We start from the raw sequence: 14415 nt of genomic DNA, 5'->3' as shown, positions 1-14415 counted from the left end.
TGGAAGACAGCTTAGGATTTGCAGTCATCTTGGAAACACTTAGACAGATTTGCTCTTGACAAACGAGCAATCTATGTCTAAACAATCAGTGAAGATTACAGCCTGGATTTATTGATAAGGACGTATGACGTGACTAGGAAGGTTCCTAGAATCTGGGTTGGTGGTTTACTTACATATGCATGTCCATACTCTCATTGGACGATCAAAATGACGTGCTGCAGTTTTGGGGACCACAAGTACGATGAAGGCACGTTCCAATATTCCCTAATCATCCAACCATAATTGAAGACGTGGCTTATTTGGACACCAAGTGAATTTGAAGCTTTCGCCTATAAAAGCTACAATCCTTGAAGGCATATGTGACATTCCTTTGAATCATTCTTCACAAAAGTTCTCTTTGCTCTTATACACAGCCTCGTCTGTGAGAAGTCAGCTTGGGCTGCTTCTCTTGAGAAAGAACTTATTTGATTGTTGTTTGTCAATTCATAGGGTTGTTTAGATATTGTAGGTTATCTTGTTTCCAAAACAACCCTTTAATTCTTTGTATAGATTATTTCTTAATAAAGGATTACATTTGAAAAACGCAATCAATGCCTAAGAATGTTTATTTTCTGCTTTACTGTTTTATTGATTCTTATAACTCACATTGTTTAATATACTTATTGGATCAATTAAAACCCTTTATAAAAGAAAGTATAGGAAAAACGAAACAGTTGTATTCACCCCCCTTCTACAACTACTTGTGTACATTATACCTTGGTATCTTGTTACACCTCTGTGACATAACATAATTCATTAACAATTTATAATGGAACTAGTGTCTTTCATGTTTTGTGGCAGATCGCTCGAAAGGAATGGAACTTTGTGGCGTTTATTTTATTTTTTTTCTTCTTGTGTTGTGCGACAACTTCAAAAGTATAATAAGGGTTTTGTTTTGTTTGTTTTGGTATTTCACGGCTTTACCCAAATATTGAGATTTAATATATATAATAAAAGATATGGTAGTTTTCTTCCTAAACAAGATATGTAAAACTTACAGAGTCATTAGATATTGCCTTATCTTAATTTTGTCAAAAATTCTAGCATATCTTTAATTTGTACGTGAGCTTGGTCCATACTTCAAGTTATCATTTAGCAATCCTTAGTTTATTATTATTTTATAACAACTCAGCATAAAATATATGTCTCCAAATATTAGTTTATATTTTATTAATTTATATTGGTTTAGTTTTTTTTTTACCGGATATTACTAGGTCTGCTTGGATGCTACTGATGATTCTTCGCGTTTGTGATCAGATGAGTTTGTTATGGTTTCAACAATTTGAAATAATTTCTCTCTTTTCTCTCTATTTGTTAATTCTTGATGATGGTTGTGGTTGGTTCCCGCTGCGTGCGGATGAGACATTTTCAAAGAATCTCTCTTCTCCCCCTATTTCATAATTCTATTTTGTTGGTGATGTCAGATGCCCGCCTGCGTGTAGATGAAAACAATTTGAAACAATTTCTTTCCCCCAATCCCCGATAATTCCTTAGTATGGTAATTTATGTAGTAGGCAGGGTAAACAACAAGTAACAGACAATGTTAATGCTTTTATGTTTCACGTGTATGATATTATGTTTTCCATGTTTGCTATGATTTTGGTTTAAGTGTTTGTGACAGTCAGAATTATCGAGTGAGGACTGATTTCAACAGGTTTTATGGAAGGATACAACCAAAAATACCGGGAAGTTTTGTTACTCTTTTTGTTTTAGTTTTTCCCATTTTACTTTTTGAGCCATAGTATAGTCATTACAATGGGGACATTGTAACATTTAAGTGTGGGGGGAGAAATGCGTAAAATAGGAAAAATTTTAGGTTTTTGATTCAAAATATAAGAGTTTGAAATGGAATTTGTTATAGTTTTGGAACTAGTAAAAAGTTAGACAGAAATGATGAATATTAGTTATAGATGTTGTTTTAAGCTACATCTCTCGAATCCTTAGCATGAATTAGATCTACCCTAAATGAAAAACAGTGTTCTATGCATGATAAATTGGACTTAATTGAAAAACGATTGATGGTTCATATTAGAGAAAATAGTAGCATATTCATTTGGAGTTTTTAGTTAAGAATAGTGTAAGCCAGAACCTTTAGATTTGTGGAAATCCTTAAATTCCAGGAAGTGGAATGTAACTAGTGTGGATTTTTGATGACTATATGAACCATCTGGGGATCTATCGACTAAATTGTGCTTAACAATATTATATATCATTCGATAGCCGATATATCTAAAAGGGGTGTAATGTGCTTAATAAGTTACCTAGCTGTGTTTGGAAGTAAACGAATGAGATAAATGCAAAATCAATTAATAGGTCAAGTTATGTTGCTCTGCGCGTTGGGAACCATCGACCTGTCACCGCTGTCTTAGCTTTTAAAGATTTTTATCGTAGATTGTAATTATCATGTATTCATTGATTAGTCAAACTAAACCATGACATGGAAGTATTTTTAATAGGGAAAAGCGAACACATTCTTGCAAGAGATCACTTATGAGTTGTTGCAATTGATCTTTACTAGCTATCAATCATGGTAATGGAATTATAAATGATTATATGAGACACATGTGTAATCAATAAAGGTATGAACGAAATAAGTGTGTGGGAGAAAACGAGATGTGAGCATAGGATCAGTTGTCTTGTAACACTGATTTGTCAAAGCTAGTTCCTAACTTTTTCTTTTAAGTTGAAATAGAAGTTTGCTTGAGGACAAACAAAGGTTTAAGTGTGAGGGAATATAATGAGTGATTTATTTGTGACTTTTTCCCCATTCGTTTGACGCATATTTGAGGTGTAAATGAATGATTAGTATGGACTTTATGGTACTTAATGGAATTAGGTTTGTGAATAGGTTTTAGGTGAGAGATTATTGATCGAGAGAGAGTATAAATGAGCTAAGGAGATTAAGGATGAACTTCGGGAGATTAATATAAGAAGAATTGGAGCTGAAACAAGAAAACGTGAGCGAAGCGGACCTCCAGTGCCGCTGGTGACCAACCAGCGCCGTTGGATCCTATAGGAAGAAGAAAGTACCGCTGGCATCTTGCCTACGCCGCTGGAGCCATCTGGGGCTCACCTAGTGCCGCTGGGCATAGTCCAAGCGCCGCTGGTGCTAGGTTGGCAGAATTAGGGTTTTTCGTGTTTTTCCTATAAATACCCCGTTATAAACCCTAAAAACATATCCAGATGGCATAGGTCGAAAGTGATGGCTAGAGATCGAAGGATAGGGTTTCTTGGGCACTCCAAAGCAGATTTAACATCATCAGACATCAACGAATCCAACCTTGTGATTTATAATCACCCAGTTTTAATTCTTTTTCTCTTTCCATTATCTCTAGATTGTTCATGGCTACTCAATCTATGAGTAGCTAAGTTACTAGACATTCGTTTGGACGTGATGTAAACATGACTTGATTGTTGATTATGGTTGATTGTTGAATAGTTTCTATGCTAAATCGCCGATCCATATTTATTTGAATATGATTTGTTATTGGTTTTCATATACAAACTGGTTTTATTGATTTGTTTGAGTCGGATTGGTACCGAGGCTCTAGAGTCGTTTAATCTGTTTGTGAGACATTGGTCGGTCTTTAACTAGTGTGATCATTTGATCTATAACTGGACACTTGATTGAAAATTAATAATTGGTTCAAACGAGTATGTGCTTAATTAGGTTAATCTAACTTATCTGGCGAACGGAAACCGGATCCAGGTGGTTAGGGTAATCAGTGTCTTTTGATTTTAACAAGAATTAAGACTTACAAAAAAGATTTCAGTCATAGTTATTGGCTCAGTTCTTAAAGCTTTTCATAAGCAGATAGGACGCAACCTCGAAGCCTACGTAGACGATATGGTCATCAAGAGCAGGTCAGAAGAAGAACTTCTCGAAGATGTTCAAGAAACATTAAATACACTGCGGGGAATCAACATGAAGCTCAACCCCAAGAAATGTTCTTTTGGGATGGAAGCAGGAAAGTTCCTAGGATATTATGTAACGAACAAAGGCATACAAGCAAATCCATCCAAAGTAGACAAGATACTTCAATTACCTGCACCGAAGACCATAAAGGAAGTTTAAAGCCTAAATGGTAAACTCGCAGCTTTAAGCTGTTTTCTATCAAAAGGAGCAGATAGGCAATTACCATTTTTTAAGACATTGAAGAATTGTACGGCAAGAAAGGGATTCGAGTAGAGCAAAGAAGTAGACGAAGCATTGGAACCAGAAGAAGGCATGGCGTGTTCAAGGTGTTGTATGGCATATCCAGAAGGGATTAGAGAGGCCATGGCTGAAAGCAAATGGGTCAAGAAGACCAGAGAATATTGCTCGATAGAGGAACACGATTGGATTCTCAATATTTGCAAGATGGATTCGTGTAGAGAGGAAAGTATATGTGGCATGCAATAAACAGTGGTGTTATGGAATCTAAGGAACGGGAAGATTGAAGAAACAAAAGATTAATAGATTAGGGGGGGGGGGGGAATATGTTGGAAATATAATAATTATATTAATCTTTTGGTTAGTAATTATCTATAGTTATTAGTGTAAGGGTTAAAGTTGTGTTTTCTTAAAATTGGTAATTGTCATGTGAAAAGGTAGATGGTACAAATTGAACCATCACAATGGTTGAATTGTGTCTCTTGTATATATGTCTATATATATTTCCTTAGGCGTATGTAAAAACTGACCCACATACAGTTAATAAAATATATATCGTTTGGGTTCATCCTTTGTTCCTTATTCTTATAGTTATTTATTATATATTGACAATGATTATGGGACAATATACTACAAGGAGAAGAAGTAAATTATCCACAGATGGAAAAATTAGTGTTATCCCTTGTTCACGCAGCAAGAAGACTTTGCAGGTATTTTCATGGGCACCCAATCATAGTACTCTCGGTCAAGACCCTAAGACAAATACTCATGAAGCCAGAAAAATCCGGAAAGAATGGCAAAATGGGCAATTGAGTTAGGAGCTTACGACATTAAATACAGAGCACGACATGTAGTTAAAGGTCAAATCTTAGCAGACTTCATCACAGAAGTCAAAGAGACCGAGAACTCGGTTACACATTCCACCTCAGTCATGGTAACGGGGAAAGTACTCTGACACATGGGAGTTGTATATGCAAATGGAGCATCAAGCTCCGAAGGTTGTGGGGCAGGAATTAGGTTGGTTAGCCCAGATCAAAAGGAATACACGTATGCCTAAGATTCGAATTTGAAACAACCTATAATGAGGCAGAATACGAGGCACTAATAGCTGGATTAAACCTAGCAATAATTATGAAAATCAGAAGCATCAAAGCATTCGTAGATTCCCAATTAGTTGCTTGTCAGGTGAGAAAGGGATACGAAGCCAAGGGAGAAACAATAAAGCTATACTTGGAAAAGACACCAAAGCTGATCGAGCAGTTTAGCTGCTTTACAATTGAGTACATACGAAGAAACCAAAATAAGAAAGCAGACGCCCTCAGCAAGCTGGCCTCACTAACATTCAATCACCTGGGAAAGAAAATATTGATAGAAGTATTTTGAGAAAGATCAATATACCAAAAGCAAGTACACGACCTTGTTAAAGAAGATGGGAAAAATTATATGACACCAATAACGGAATACTTGATAAGCGGAATAATCCCAGAATATGAAATCGAGGCAAGGAAGATAAGAATAAAGGTGCTACAGTACAAGATGATGGAAGGAAACCTCTACAAAAAAGCATTTCTAAACCCATGGTTCCACTGCGTAGGACCAAAGCAAGCAGAAACAATAATTTTCAAAATACATAAATGAATATGTGGTCTACACGCATGACCTAGGTCGGTAGAAACAAAGACTCTTTGGCTAGGATATTGTTGAAACACGTCGGACCGTTCAAATCGTGATCTAAACAACTACAAACTTGCGGAATCCGATTGTAGTTGTCTTTGAGGATTCTGAATAAACATGAACATATATGCACGAATTAAACAAAGAACAAGAGATATAAAACAAATTCCTTTATTATTTAGTCATCTCGATTACAATACAATGATAAATCCGTATAGAAAACATCTCAATGATTACGGATTACAATCAAAGAGACGACAATAATAACGAATTACATGGGTGGACACAGTGTATAGATCTCTACACCGATCCTATGAATAGCTTTCTGACTAGTCTAAAATCATTAACCCTAAATTGTAACCTAAGTCGTGTATATATAGGCTATCGAATGGGCTGGGCTTCTATCATGTTCGTGGGTTTCGAGCTCCTTCGCCATAGATAATTGTTTCAGACACTTCGAACAATTTGAAGAAAAAACCTTTCCAAAACTTTGCAAAGGACACAATATTACACAATCTTTCACATCTGTATATTACCCACAAGGTAATGGACATATGGAGGCAATCAATAAGCAAATAGTGAAAGGAATGGAGAAAAGGCTAGGCCACAGTCACACAGGCTGGGTAGACGAATTGCCATTAGTCCTATGGGCTTCGTACTACGCCTAAGCAAAGCAACAGAGAGACACCATTTTCTCTATCATTTGAATCCGAAGCCATCCTCCCAGCAAAAATTCAAGTATCCACTTGTAGAACATCTAACATACGAGAAGAAGACAATGATACAGAAATGTGCACCAAGCTGGACCTCCTTGAAGAAAGAAGAAAAGTGGCAACAATTAGAGAAGCCACATATAAATGGAGAATCGAGATGTATTATATTAAAAGGGTGCGCCCAAACTGCTTCAAGATTGATTATGTGCTCAGGTTAAATAGTGCGAGCCAAGTTGAATATCAAGGGAAGATGGGGCCAACTTGGTAAGGTCCATACAAAATCGACACCGTCATCGGAAATGGCGCATACAAGCTTTCAACAATAGATGACAAAACTGTAAGTCGAACACGGAACACAACAAATTTGCGTAAGTTTTTATTGCTAACTAATACAACATTTTTCCATTTAATAACAAGTGCTCTATTAAATAAAGGCTTGAAACATTGCACGTGATGGGGACGCCTACACAAGCATACAAGATTACACAAAAATATGATGCATATATATATATATATATATAATAATTATAATACAAGTATTCTTGATATCGGAAAAACGATGGGACAATTTCCCAAAACACAACAACAAGAAAAGCAATAATCTAAAATCAACACCCGGATGAAGAATTCGGGCATAATTTGTGAATATCAAAATCTTCACCAACAGCTTCATCAACAAGGCATGCGGGTTCACGATGATCAAGTAATATACAAAAGGAATCACACCGGTCAACACTTTCCTATATATTTGCCCTGCAGAAGAGACAATTTAGACTTTAGAGATTGCACCCGATTCTCCCTCTCCAACATACCATCTCGAGCCACTTGCAACTGGATATCTTTAATTACGAGACAGTCCTTCAATTTACAAAGGTCAGAATGAAGGCTTTGCAAGCCAAGCTCATCAACAAGTCCCTTAGCACGATCAAAAGCAGTAACATCTTCAAAGCGTTGCTTCCACATCTTCAAATCCGCCTCCAAGCGACGAATTTTTATCATATCAAAACAAGAGCCAGCTCCAATCTTAAATTTCTGGCCGAAAGTTTTTATCCAACCATGTTTACAAAAGGCACTCCTTTTTCGACAACCCCACCTCATAGAATTTAAAAAGAGAAGCTTTTGGGAGCAACAAGAAGGACGACGGACATAAAGATAAGTTTTTCTTCAACAAAGATAGATCTACCTTCCACTTATATTGGGATACGAGAGCATTCAACAATTTACAAGAAGACCCAAAAATATCCTTAAAAACAGTTTTTACCTGTAAAGACCAAGACAACAATTTGGCAGAAGCATAACCCGTCTCCAGAAGAAAGTAGGTATACCTGGGGAAAGACCATGAGACTAATAATATGACCTTGACAGTCCACATCATTAGTCCCGGGGGGGGGGGGGGCTTGATGACAGTACCCACCCAGACCATTAGCACCCAGGAAAACCAGAATGAAAAGTACACGCAGATTAAACGTAGCCTTAGCTTTAAGGATAAACACGAATAATAAATTATCATATCGTTTCCTCAAATAACGAGATCCTTGCCAAGAATACAGCAGATTTAGCCACGTCTTCAATTTACCCTCCTAGTTATGTAGCCGCTATATAAGGAAGAGAAAGGGGGACGAAATTAAAAACACAACAAATCCTACAACATCATGTATCATATCATCTTCAAATCGGTGTACCTCTTTTCCTTAAACAATCATCATTGTAATCATTAGATAATAATTATATTTCAACCCTCAATTGGCTGTACAAACACAATTGTTATACTAAGCTTACACAAATTGCTTCGAGCCTGCTTCTAGCCTAAAAGTAAAGGAAGACTTCTCTTTAATTTTATACCAAAATATGTTGCTCAGGTTGTCGCTCTGACTCCCCGTAAGCAGGGCTGAGTCTGGGTCTTATAAAAGCCGGAAGCTTAAACTCACAAATTTTGATAGCTCTATCCTTAAAATACAACAGATTGTTGTGCACCCACTCGATGACTTATATACAAATTTGGACAAAACTAAAGGACCATTTCTGCCTTCTTTCCAAAATATACAATTATTTAAGTAACTAAATCTTTTATAAATGGTAATGATGATGCAAATCATTTGAGACATTAAATAGCAGCGCAGCTTGTAACACCACTGACCCACCAATGGATTCAAGCTCTACCCAACATGGTGAGCTCACCGAGCCAATTCTAGCAAACCACCATAAACCACCGGTGGCACCAGGGGAGATAGTGAGTTCTGAACTAGAAGATATACTTTTGGACACAAGCTTAACGTCTTTTGGGCGTATACAGAAGGCGATGTCAATAGAACTGTATAGTTTGTTCCGGTTAGCCGGTCCAGCCATCATTGTTTATTTGCTGAACAACGTTACGTCCATGTCTACACAAATCTTTTGTGGGCATCTTGGTAACCTTGAGCTTGCGGCTGCTTCGCTTGGAAACAATGGTGTCCAGCTTTTTGCATATGGTGTCATGGTAAGGATTAAGGAAACAACATATACATATATATATGGAAAATGATATAAATTTACAAACACACAAATATAATACATTAAATTTTTTTATTTGAATTTCGATCATCTTTTAATTTTATCAAGTATGATGATCAACTTATTAAAGATCAGGCTGATCTTTTCAAAAATATAATACTTTCCATATGTTATTTGTTATTAACCCCAAAATATCTGCATCTTTTGTGGGCGCTACCTGCATAAACTTTCAAGTGGTCAAAATTGGAATTCTAACTAGATGTTTAATCATTGATGCTGATTTTGAAAAAAGATGTAAAAAAACAAAATATAATGTAGACGTACAATGCATTTTCATTTAATAGATATAGGAAGTGATAACTACCATAAAATTTGATAACTTTATATTTTTATGCATTTCATACTTGTACAACATATAATGATAAACATATAGTGTGTGATAAATATATCAAATTATGTGACACGATTATTACTACTCGATAGATATCATGTACGTCCGTCTATTTTAATTAATCCATAAGATATAAACGAACACTACTAGAAAAACAGCTATTCTTGACGCGCAATGCGTGTCATAAATGAGTCAGATGACGCGCAAAAGCGCGTCAAGGAAGGACCAGTCATAAATTTTTATGACCCGCATTTGGGCGTCATCCGTCTATGACACGCACTTATGACACACATTTATAACTCTCCTTTTTTACCTTCGTAATAGAGTGTCATAACCTTTATGACCCACTTTTTCGACATATGTTTTTGCGTGTCATAACTAATAAAATTATTTTTTTTTATCTTTTCTTTTTTAAAAAAAATATTAAGGCAGAGATTGTAAAACAAAACATAAGTAATGATGCCTAGGGAATCGTGCCAAAAAAAACGATGACCCTATTTAGGACGAAGCAAAACGAACGTCATCTAGAAACCTAAATTTTATCAGATTATGACCCATATGTTATGCGCTTCTGAAAACGCGTCATCCCCAACATTAAATTTACTCTTAATTACCCTTATTTTATGAGTTCTTACTTTGCGTGTCATCTATTAACGTGGGTAATAAAAAAGCGGGTCAAGGATAATCCTGTCTCTAGTAGTGAAACTTCAAAAAGAAAAAGGACTTTTTGGAATAATGTTTCAAAATTTTACTTTTTCTTAATCAAATATTCAAACATTAATCATTAAAGTAGCATGATATTAAACGTGATTAATTTAACTTCAAAAGTAACCTTAACTTTTGTAATATACAGTATAATATTATGGTATTATTAACTTTTATTCGGATGAAGTACTAGGTTTTGTTTGTTTCTTGTTTCTTAACTGCATGTGCATATGTAATATAGATACATATATATGTTATCTATATCTTGTTTTCCAATACATGCATATAGCTAAAAACTAGAAACAATCATATCATGGTTTATAGTCTTTGTCTTTATTTGTTATATATGCCAAAAAGCAAAAAAAATCTTCAACAAATGCCATTAAATGTATAAAAAATTACAAAGAAACTAACTGCACCTGATTAGTTATTATATATATAATTAAACAAATATATGTGGTATTTAAATAATTCTTTTAGTTTTAAGAAAATTTATATATATTTAACAATACTAATATACAGATGAAAGAACCCATTTTATCTTCATGGGTATATATATATTATTTATGTATCAACATAATAATTACTCATGTACTCGTATATCATAAGTGTGTAGTTACTACTGTATCGATGGATCTGTTTAATTTGTTCAATCATGTTATGTACGTGATTTGATCCAATTTGGAAACGTAAATTATCCATAAATTTGATATAGAATATGACTTGATGGAAATCATGTTTCCCTAAATATAGTATATTCATTGTACGTACAGTGCCAATGGTTAGTTGTATGTGTTTTAATGTGAAACGATATACTTGGATAATTACAAAAGAAATTAGATAAAGGTTGATTTTTTTAAAAAAAAAAGCCAAATATTAGCTACACCAATTTATTCCTACACTTAATTTAAACTTGGTCTACTCTCCAAGATGTATAAGGCTCTATCAAGTTGGCTAGTCTCATATTAAATATGTGGTAAATTTACAACAAATGTACATGTTTTACTGCACAGCGCGTAAAACATATGATATTGTTGTAGATGATTAATAATTATTGTAGATATATTATTCCCCTTAGATAAGGTTGATAAGTAAAGGGAAAAAAAAAGTAAAAAAGAGAGGCAAATCACTAAATTGCTCCCTCGTGAAGTCGTGAGAAAGGTTTTTGTGACAAACATAACATAAAAGATTGTAGAACGCATAAAGATAAGAAGCTAGTAATTAAAACGGAGGTGGAAATAGAAAATAGTTAAAATGGATGACAAATGATCAAATTGCACCTGTGTGAAAAGTATTTTTATGACAAACCTAATACATGAGATAAAAAAAATGGTAAAATGTCTAATGAAATTAAAAAGATACAAAATAAAAAAATTTGCAAAGAAATTTATACAAACTTATATATCAACAATGAAATGAAGAGGGTGAATAAAAAAGAGATAATAATAATTTAGACAATCTTAATTAATTTGCAAATGTTTATTTGTAATTTGTTTATATTAACCTAGTATTTCTCAAAATAAGAAAAGTAAATTATCTTGAACAATTTTTGTACGATGAACGCAGATACATAATATTAACAATCGTACCCAATCTCGTCTTTTACAATATGTACACAGTCTTACCTATATTTCAAGTAGAGATTTTGTTTCAGGAAACCCGCTGACTATTTTGTAAAGAGTGAGTATTAAACCGTTGATTTTTTCATCCGATTAATATAAAATATTAATTATACATAAACCATAACATATGTTAAAATGTATAAAATTTGTGCATTGCAATTTGCAAAAAAAAAATATACACAAATTGTATAACTATTGTATCAATTTGTAGCTTGGTATGGGAAGTGCAGTGGAGACACTCTGTGGTCAAGCATATGGAGCTCACCAATATGAAATGCTAGGTGTTTATCTTCAGAGATCAACTATTCTGTTAATGGCAACAGCGATTCCTCTTATGTTTCTCTACATTTTCTCCAAATCACTCTTACTTTTGATCGGTCAATCGCCTGAGATTGCTTCGGCCGCTGCCCTCTTCATCTATGGCCTCATCCCACAGATATTTGCCTATGCTGCCAACTTCCCCATACAAAAGTTCCTGCAAGCTCAAAGTATTGTGAACCCGAGCGCCTATATTGCAGCCGTGATGCTTGTGGTTCACATTGCATTGACATGGATTGCATTGTATGTTTGGGGTTGGGGCTTATTGGGTGGTTCACTCGTGTTGAGTTTTTCATGGTGGGCGATTGTAGTTGCACAGTTTGTGTACATATTGAAGAGTGAAAAGACTAAAGAGACTTGGACCGGATTTAGCATGCAGGCGTTCTCTGGACTTTGGCCTTTCTTGAAACTATCGACTGCTTCTGCTATTATGTTGTGTTTAGAGACATGGTATTTTCAGATTTTGATTTTGATTGCGGGTTTGCTTGAAAATCCTGAAATAGCATTGGATTCATTGGCTGTGTGTGGGACTATTCTAGGATGGGTGTTGATGATTTCTATTGGATTTAATGCTGCTGCAAGGTTTGTTCCCAATTAATACTATATCCTTGGCTTATTTAAGTGGTAAAGATTTGCGCGTTTACTAGAACGGACTACATATATATATGTGACAGTGTAAGAGTTAGCAACGAGCTAGGGGCAGGACACCCTAAATCAGCAGCATTTGCAGTCATCGTGGTGACTCTCAGCTCATTCGTGATTTCTTTGATATGTGCTATCATTCTCTTGGCTCTAAGACATGTCATAAGCTATGCTTTTACCGAAGGTGAAACTGTTGCTGATGCTGTGTCAGAACTTACTCCTCTCCTCGCAGTTTCTATTCTCCTCAACGGCATCCAACCCGTCCTTTCAGGTAAGAACTTTTATAGTTCATATAGGTTATATTACAAATTGTCTAGCAATTTAAACTGAAAGTGCCATTCACCACTAAAATTGTCAACAAAGAAAAAAAAATGGCCCAAAACATGATACATGTGTGCAGTTTATGTGGTAAACGAATATGGCTGATCTTGTTGACAATATAACATAATTAGGGGTTGCTGTTGGATGTGGATGGCAAGCATTTGTTGCATATGTGAATGTTGGCTGCTATTATGTGGTTGGAGTTCCACTTGGTTCTGTCCTGGCCTTCAAGTTTAACTATGGTGCTAAGGTAACCCATAAGAGTATTACTCGTATTATATTTTTTCCAACGGCACAAGATTAATTGTTAGTAGTTAGTTTCCGAAAAATTAGTAATTAAACAAAAAACATCCGTATTTGAACCCGTTCCCAATGTGCCTATGATGTAGCACTAGGCGGACTATTAGCTAGTGTGTAAGCCTCCCACCTTCCTCTTGAATCACTAGATCAAGAGCTTATTGGAAATCATACAACTACTTTCCTATTATCTATCATTAGTAATTAAATTACTAATGATAGATTATTAGTCATTAAATTACTTAAAATGCTTTTGGTGTATGTATCCAACATTTTTTTGTTGATTTATATGTATGATGTAATGTGGCATCACAAAACCCGTCACATTAGTAAAAGTACCACCGAATACAAGTTGAAGTGCAAAAGTTCTAAGTTCAATGGAAAAGTATATATTCTATCAGGAAGTGACTGACACTATGCTTAAACGAAACGCAGGGAATATGGTCTGGTCTCGTAGGGGGTATGACGATGCAAACCCTTATTCTATTATGGGTCACTTTCCGAACGGATTGGAACAAAGAGGTAATTTCAGAATACTTCTAATAAAATCATTTGTTTGTGTTGACCTTAATGTTTAAACTGATTTTTTGTAATATTTTCAGGTAGAGCAAGCAAGAAAACGAATAGATAAATGGCAACACAGGAAAAAGGAACCTTTGTTGATCGAACGATTAATTTAAGTTGTTTTTTATCTTTGATGAAAACATTGTCTAAAAAGAAGCAATTAATGTTCAACTTTACAATAGATAAGTTTAATTTTGCGACAATTAAAGAGATCACTTATCAGTTTGAAACATATAAACATTGTATGCTTCAAATTGATTAGTGACCCTTGTCACAAAATTAAGGTTACTATTTTATTGCAAAATAGAACATTAATTACCCCATTTTATGGTAAACTTGTTTAATGTTTCCTCATGTACTGAAAAATATTACAGTGTCTTCCAAATAGGATTTTGCTTTGGTGTGTTTGTTTGCCAAGATATGGTTGATATGTTTCAAACAATCTTGAGTAAATTACATTTTGATGGCAAATCTATGTCACTTAGA

At 34.9% G+C, this 14415-nt stretch overlaps 1 protein-coding gene across 1 annotated transcript; it reads left to right on the top strand.

The window, feature by feature from the left end:
• The first annotated feature begins 8671 nt into the window (after positions 1 to 8671).
• On the top strand, positions 8672 to 14332 carry LOC122598625 (protein DETOXIFICATION 40-like). Its single transcript, XM_043771211.1, has 6 exons — positions 8672 to 9055; positions 11999 to 12687; positions 12780 to 13018; positions 13200 to 13318; positions 13801 to 13887; positions 13968 to 14332. Exons 1-6 carry the CDS (start codon positions 8723 to 8725, stop codon positions 14043 to 14045), a joined length of 1545 nt encoding a protein of 514 aa, XP_043627146.1. The 5' UTR covers positions 8672 to 8722; the 3' UTR covers positions 14046 to 14332.
• Positions 14333 to 14415: the final 83 nt, after the last annotated feature.

The sequence above is a fragment of the Erigeron canadensis genome, chromosome 4, assembly GCF_010389155.1.
Source record: "Erigeron canadensis isolate Cc75 chromosome 4, C_canadensis_v1, whole genome shotgun sequence".
Taxonomy (NCBI): Eukaryota; Viridiplantae; Streptophyta; class Magnoliopsida; order Asterales; family Asteraceae; genus Erigeron; species Erigeron canadensis.
This window is presented reverse-complemented; position numbering and strand designations above follow the sequence as displayed.

What these genes read in the sequence shown, in the direction of transcription:
- LOC122598625 (XM_043771211.1), top strand. Translation starts at nt 8,723, where the DNA reads ATGGATTCAAGCTCTACCCAACATGGTGAGCTCACCGAGCCAATTCTA. An exon ending in TTTTTGCATATGGTGTCATG is followed by an intron (nt 9,056 to 11,998) that starts GTAAGGATTAAG and finishes ATCAATTTGTAG; the next exon opens with CTTGGTATGGGAAGTGCAGT. An exon ending in GGATTTAATGCTGCTGCAAG is followed by an intron (nt 12,688 to 12,779) that starts GTTTGTTCCCAA and finishes TATATGTGACAG; the next exon opens with TGTAAGAGTTAGCAACGAGC.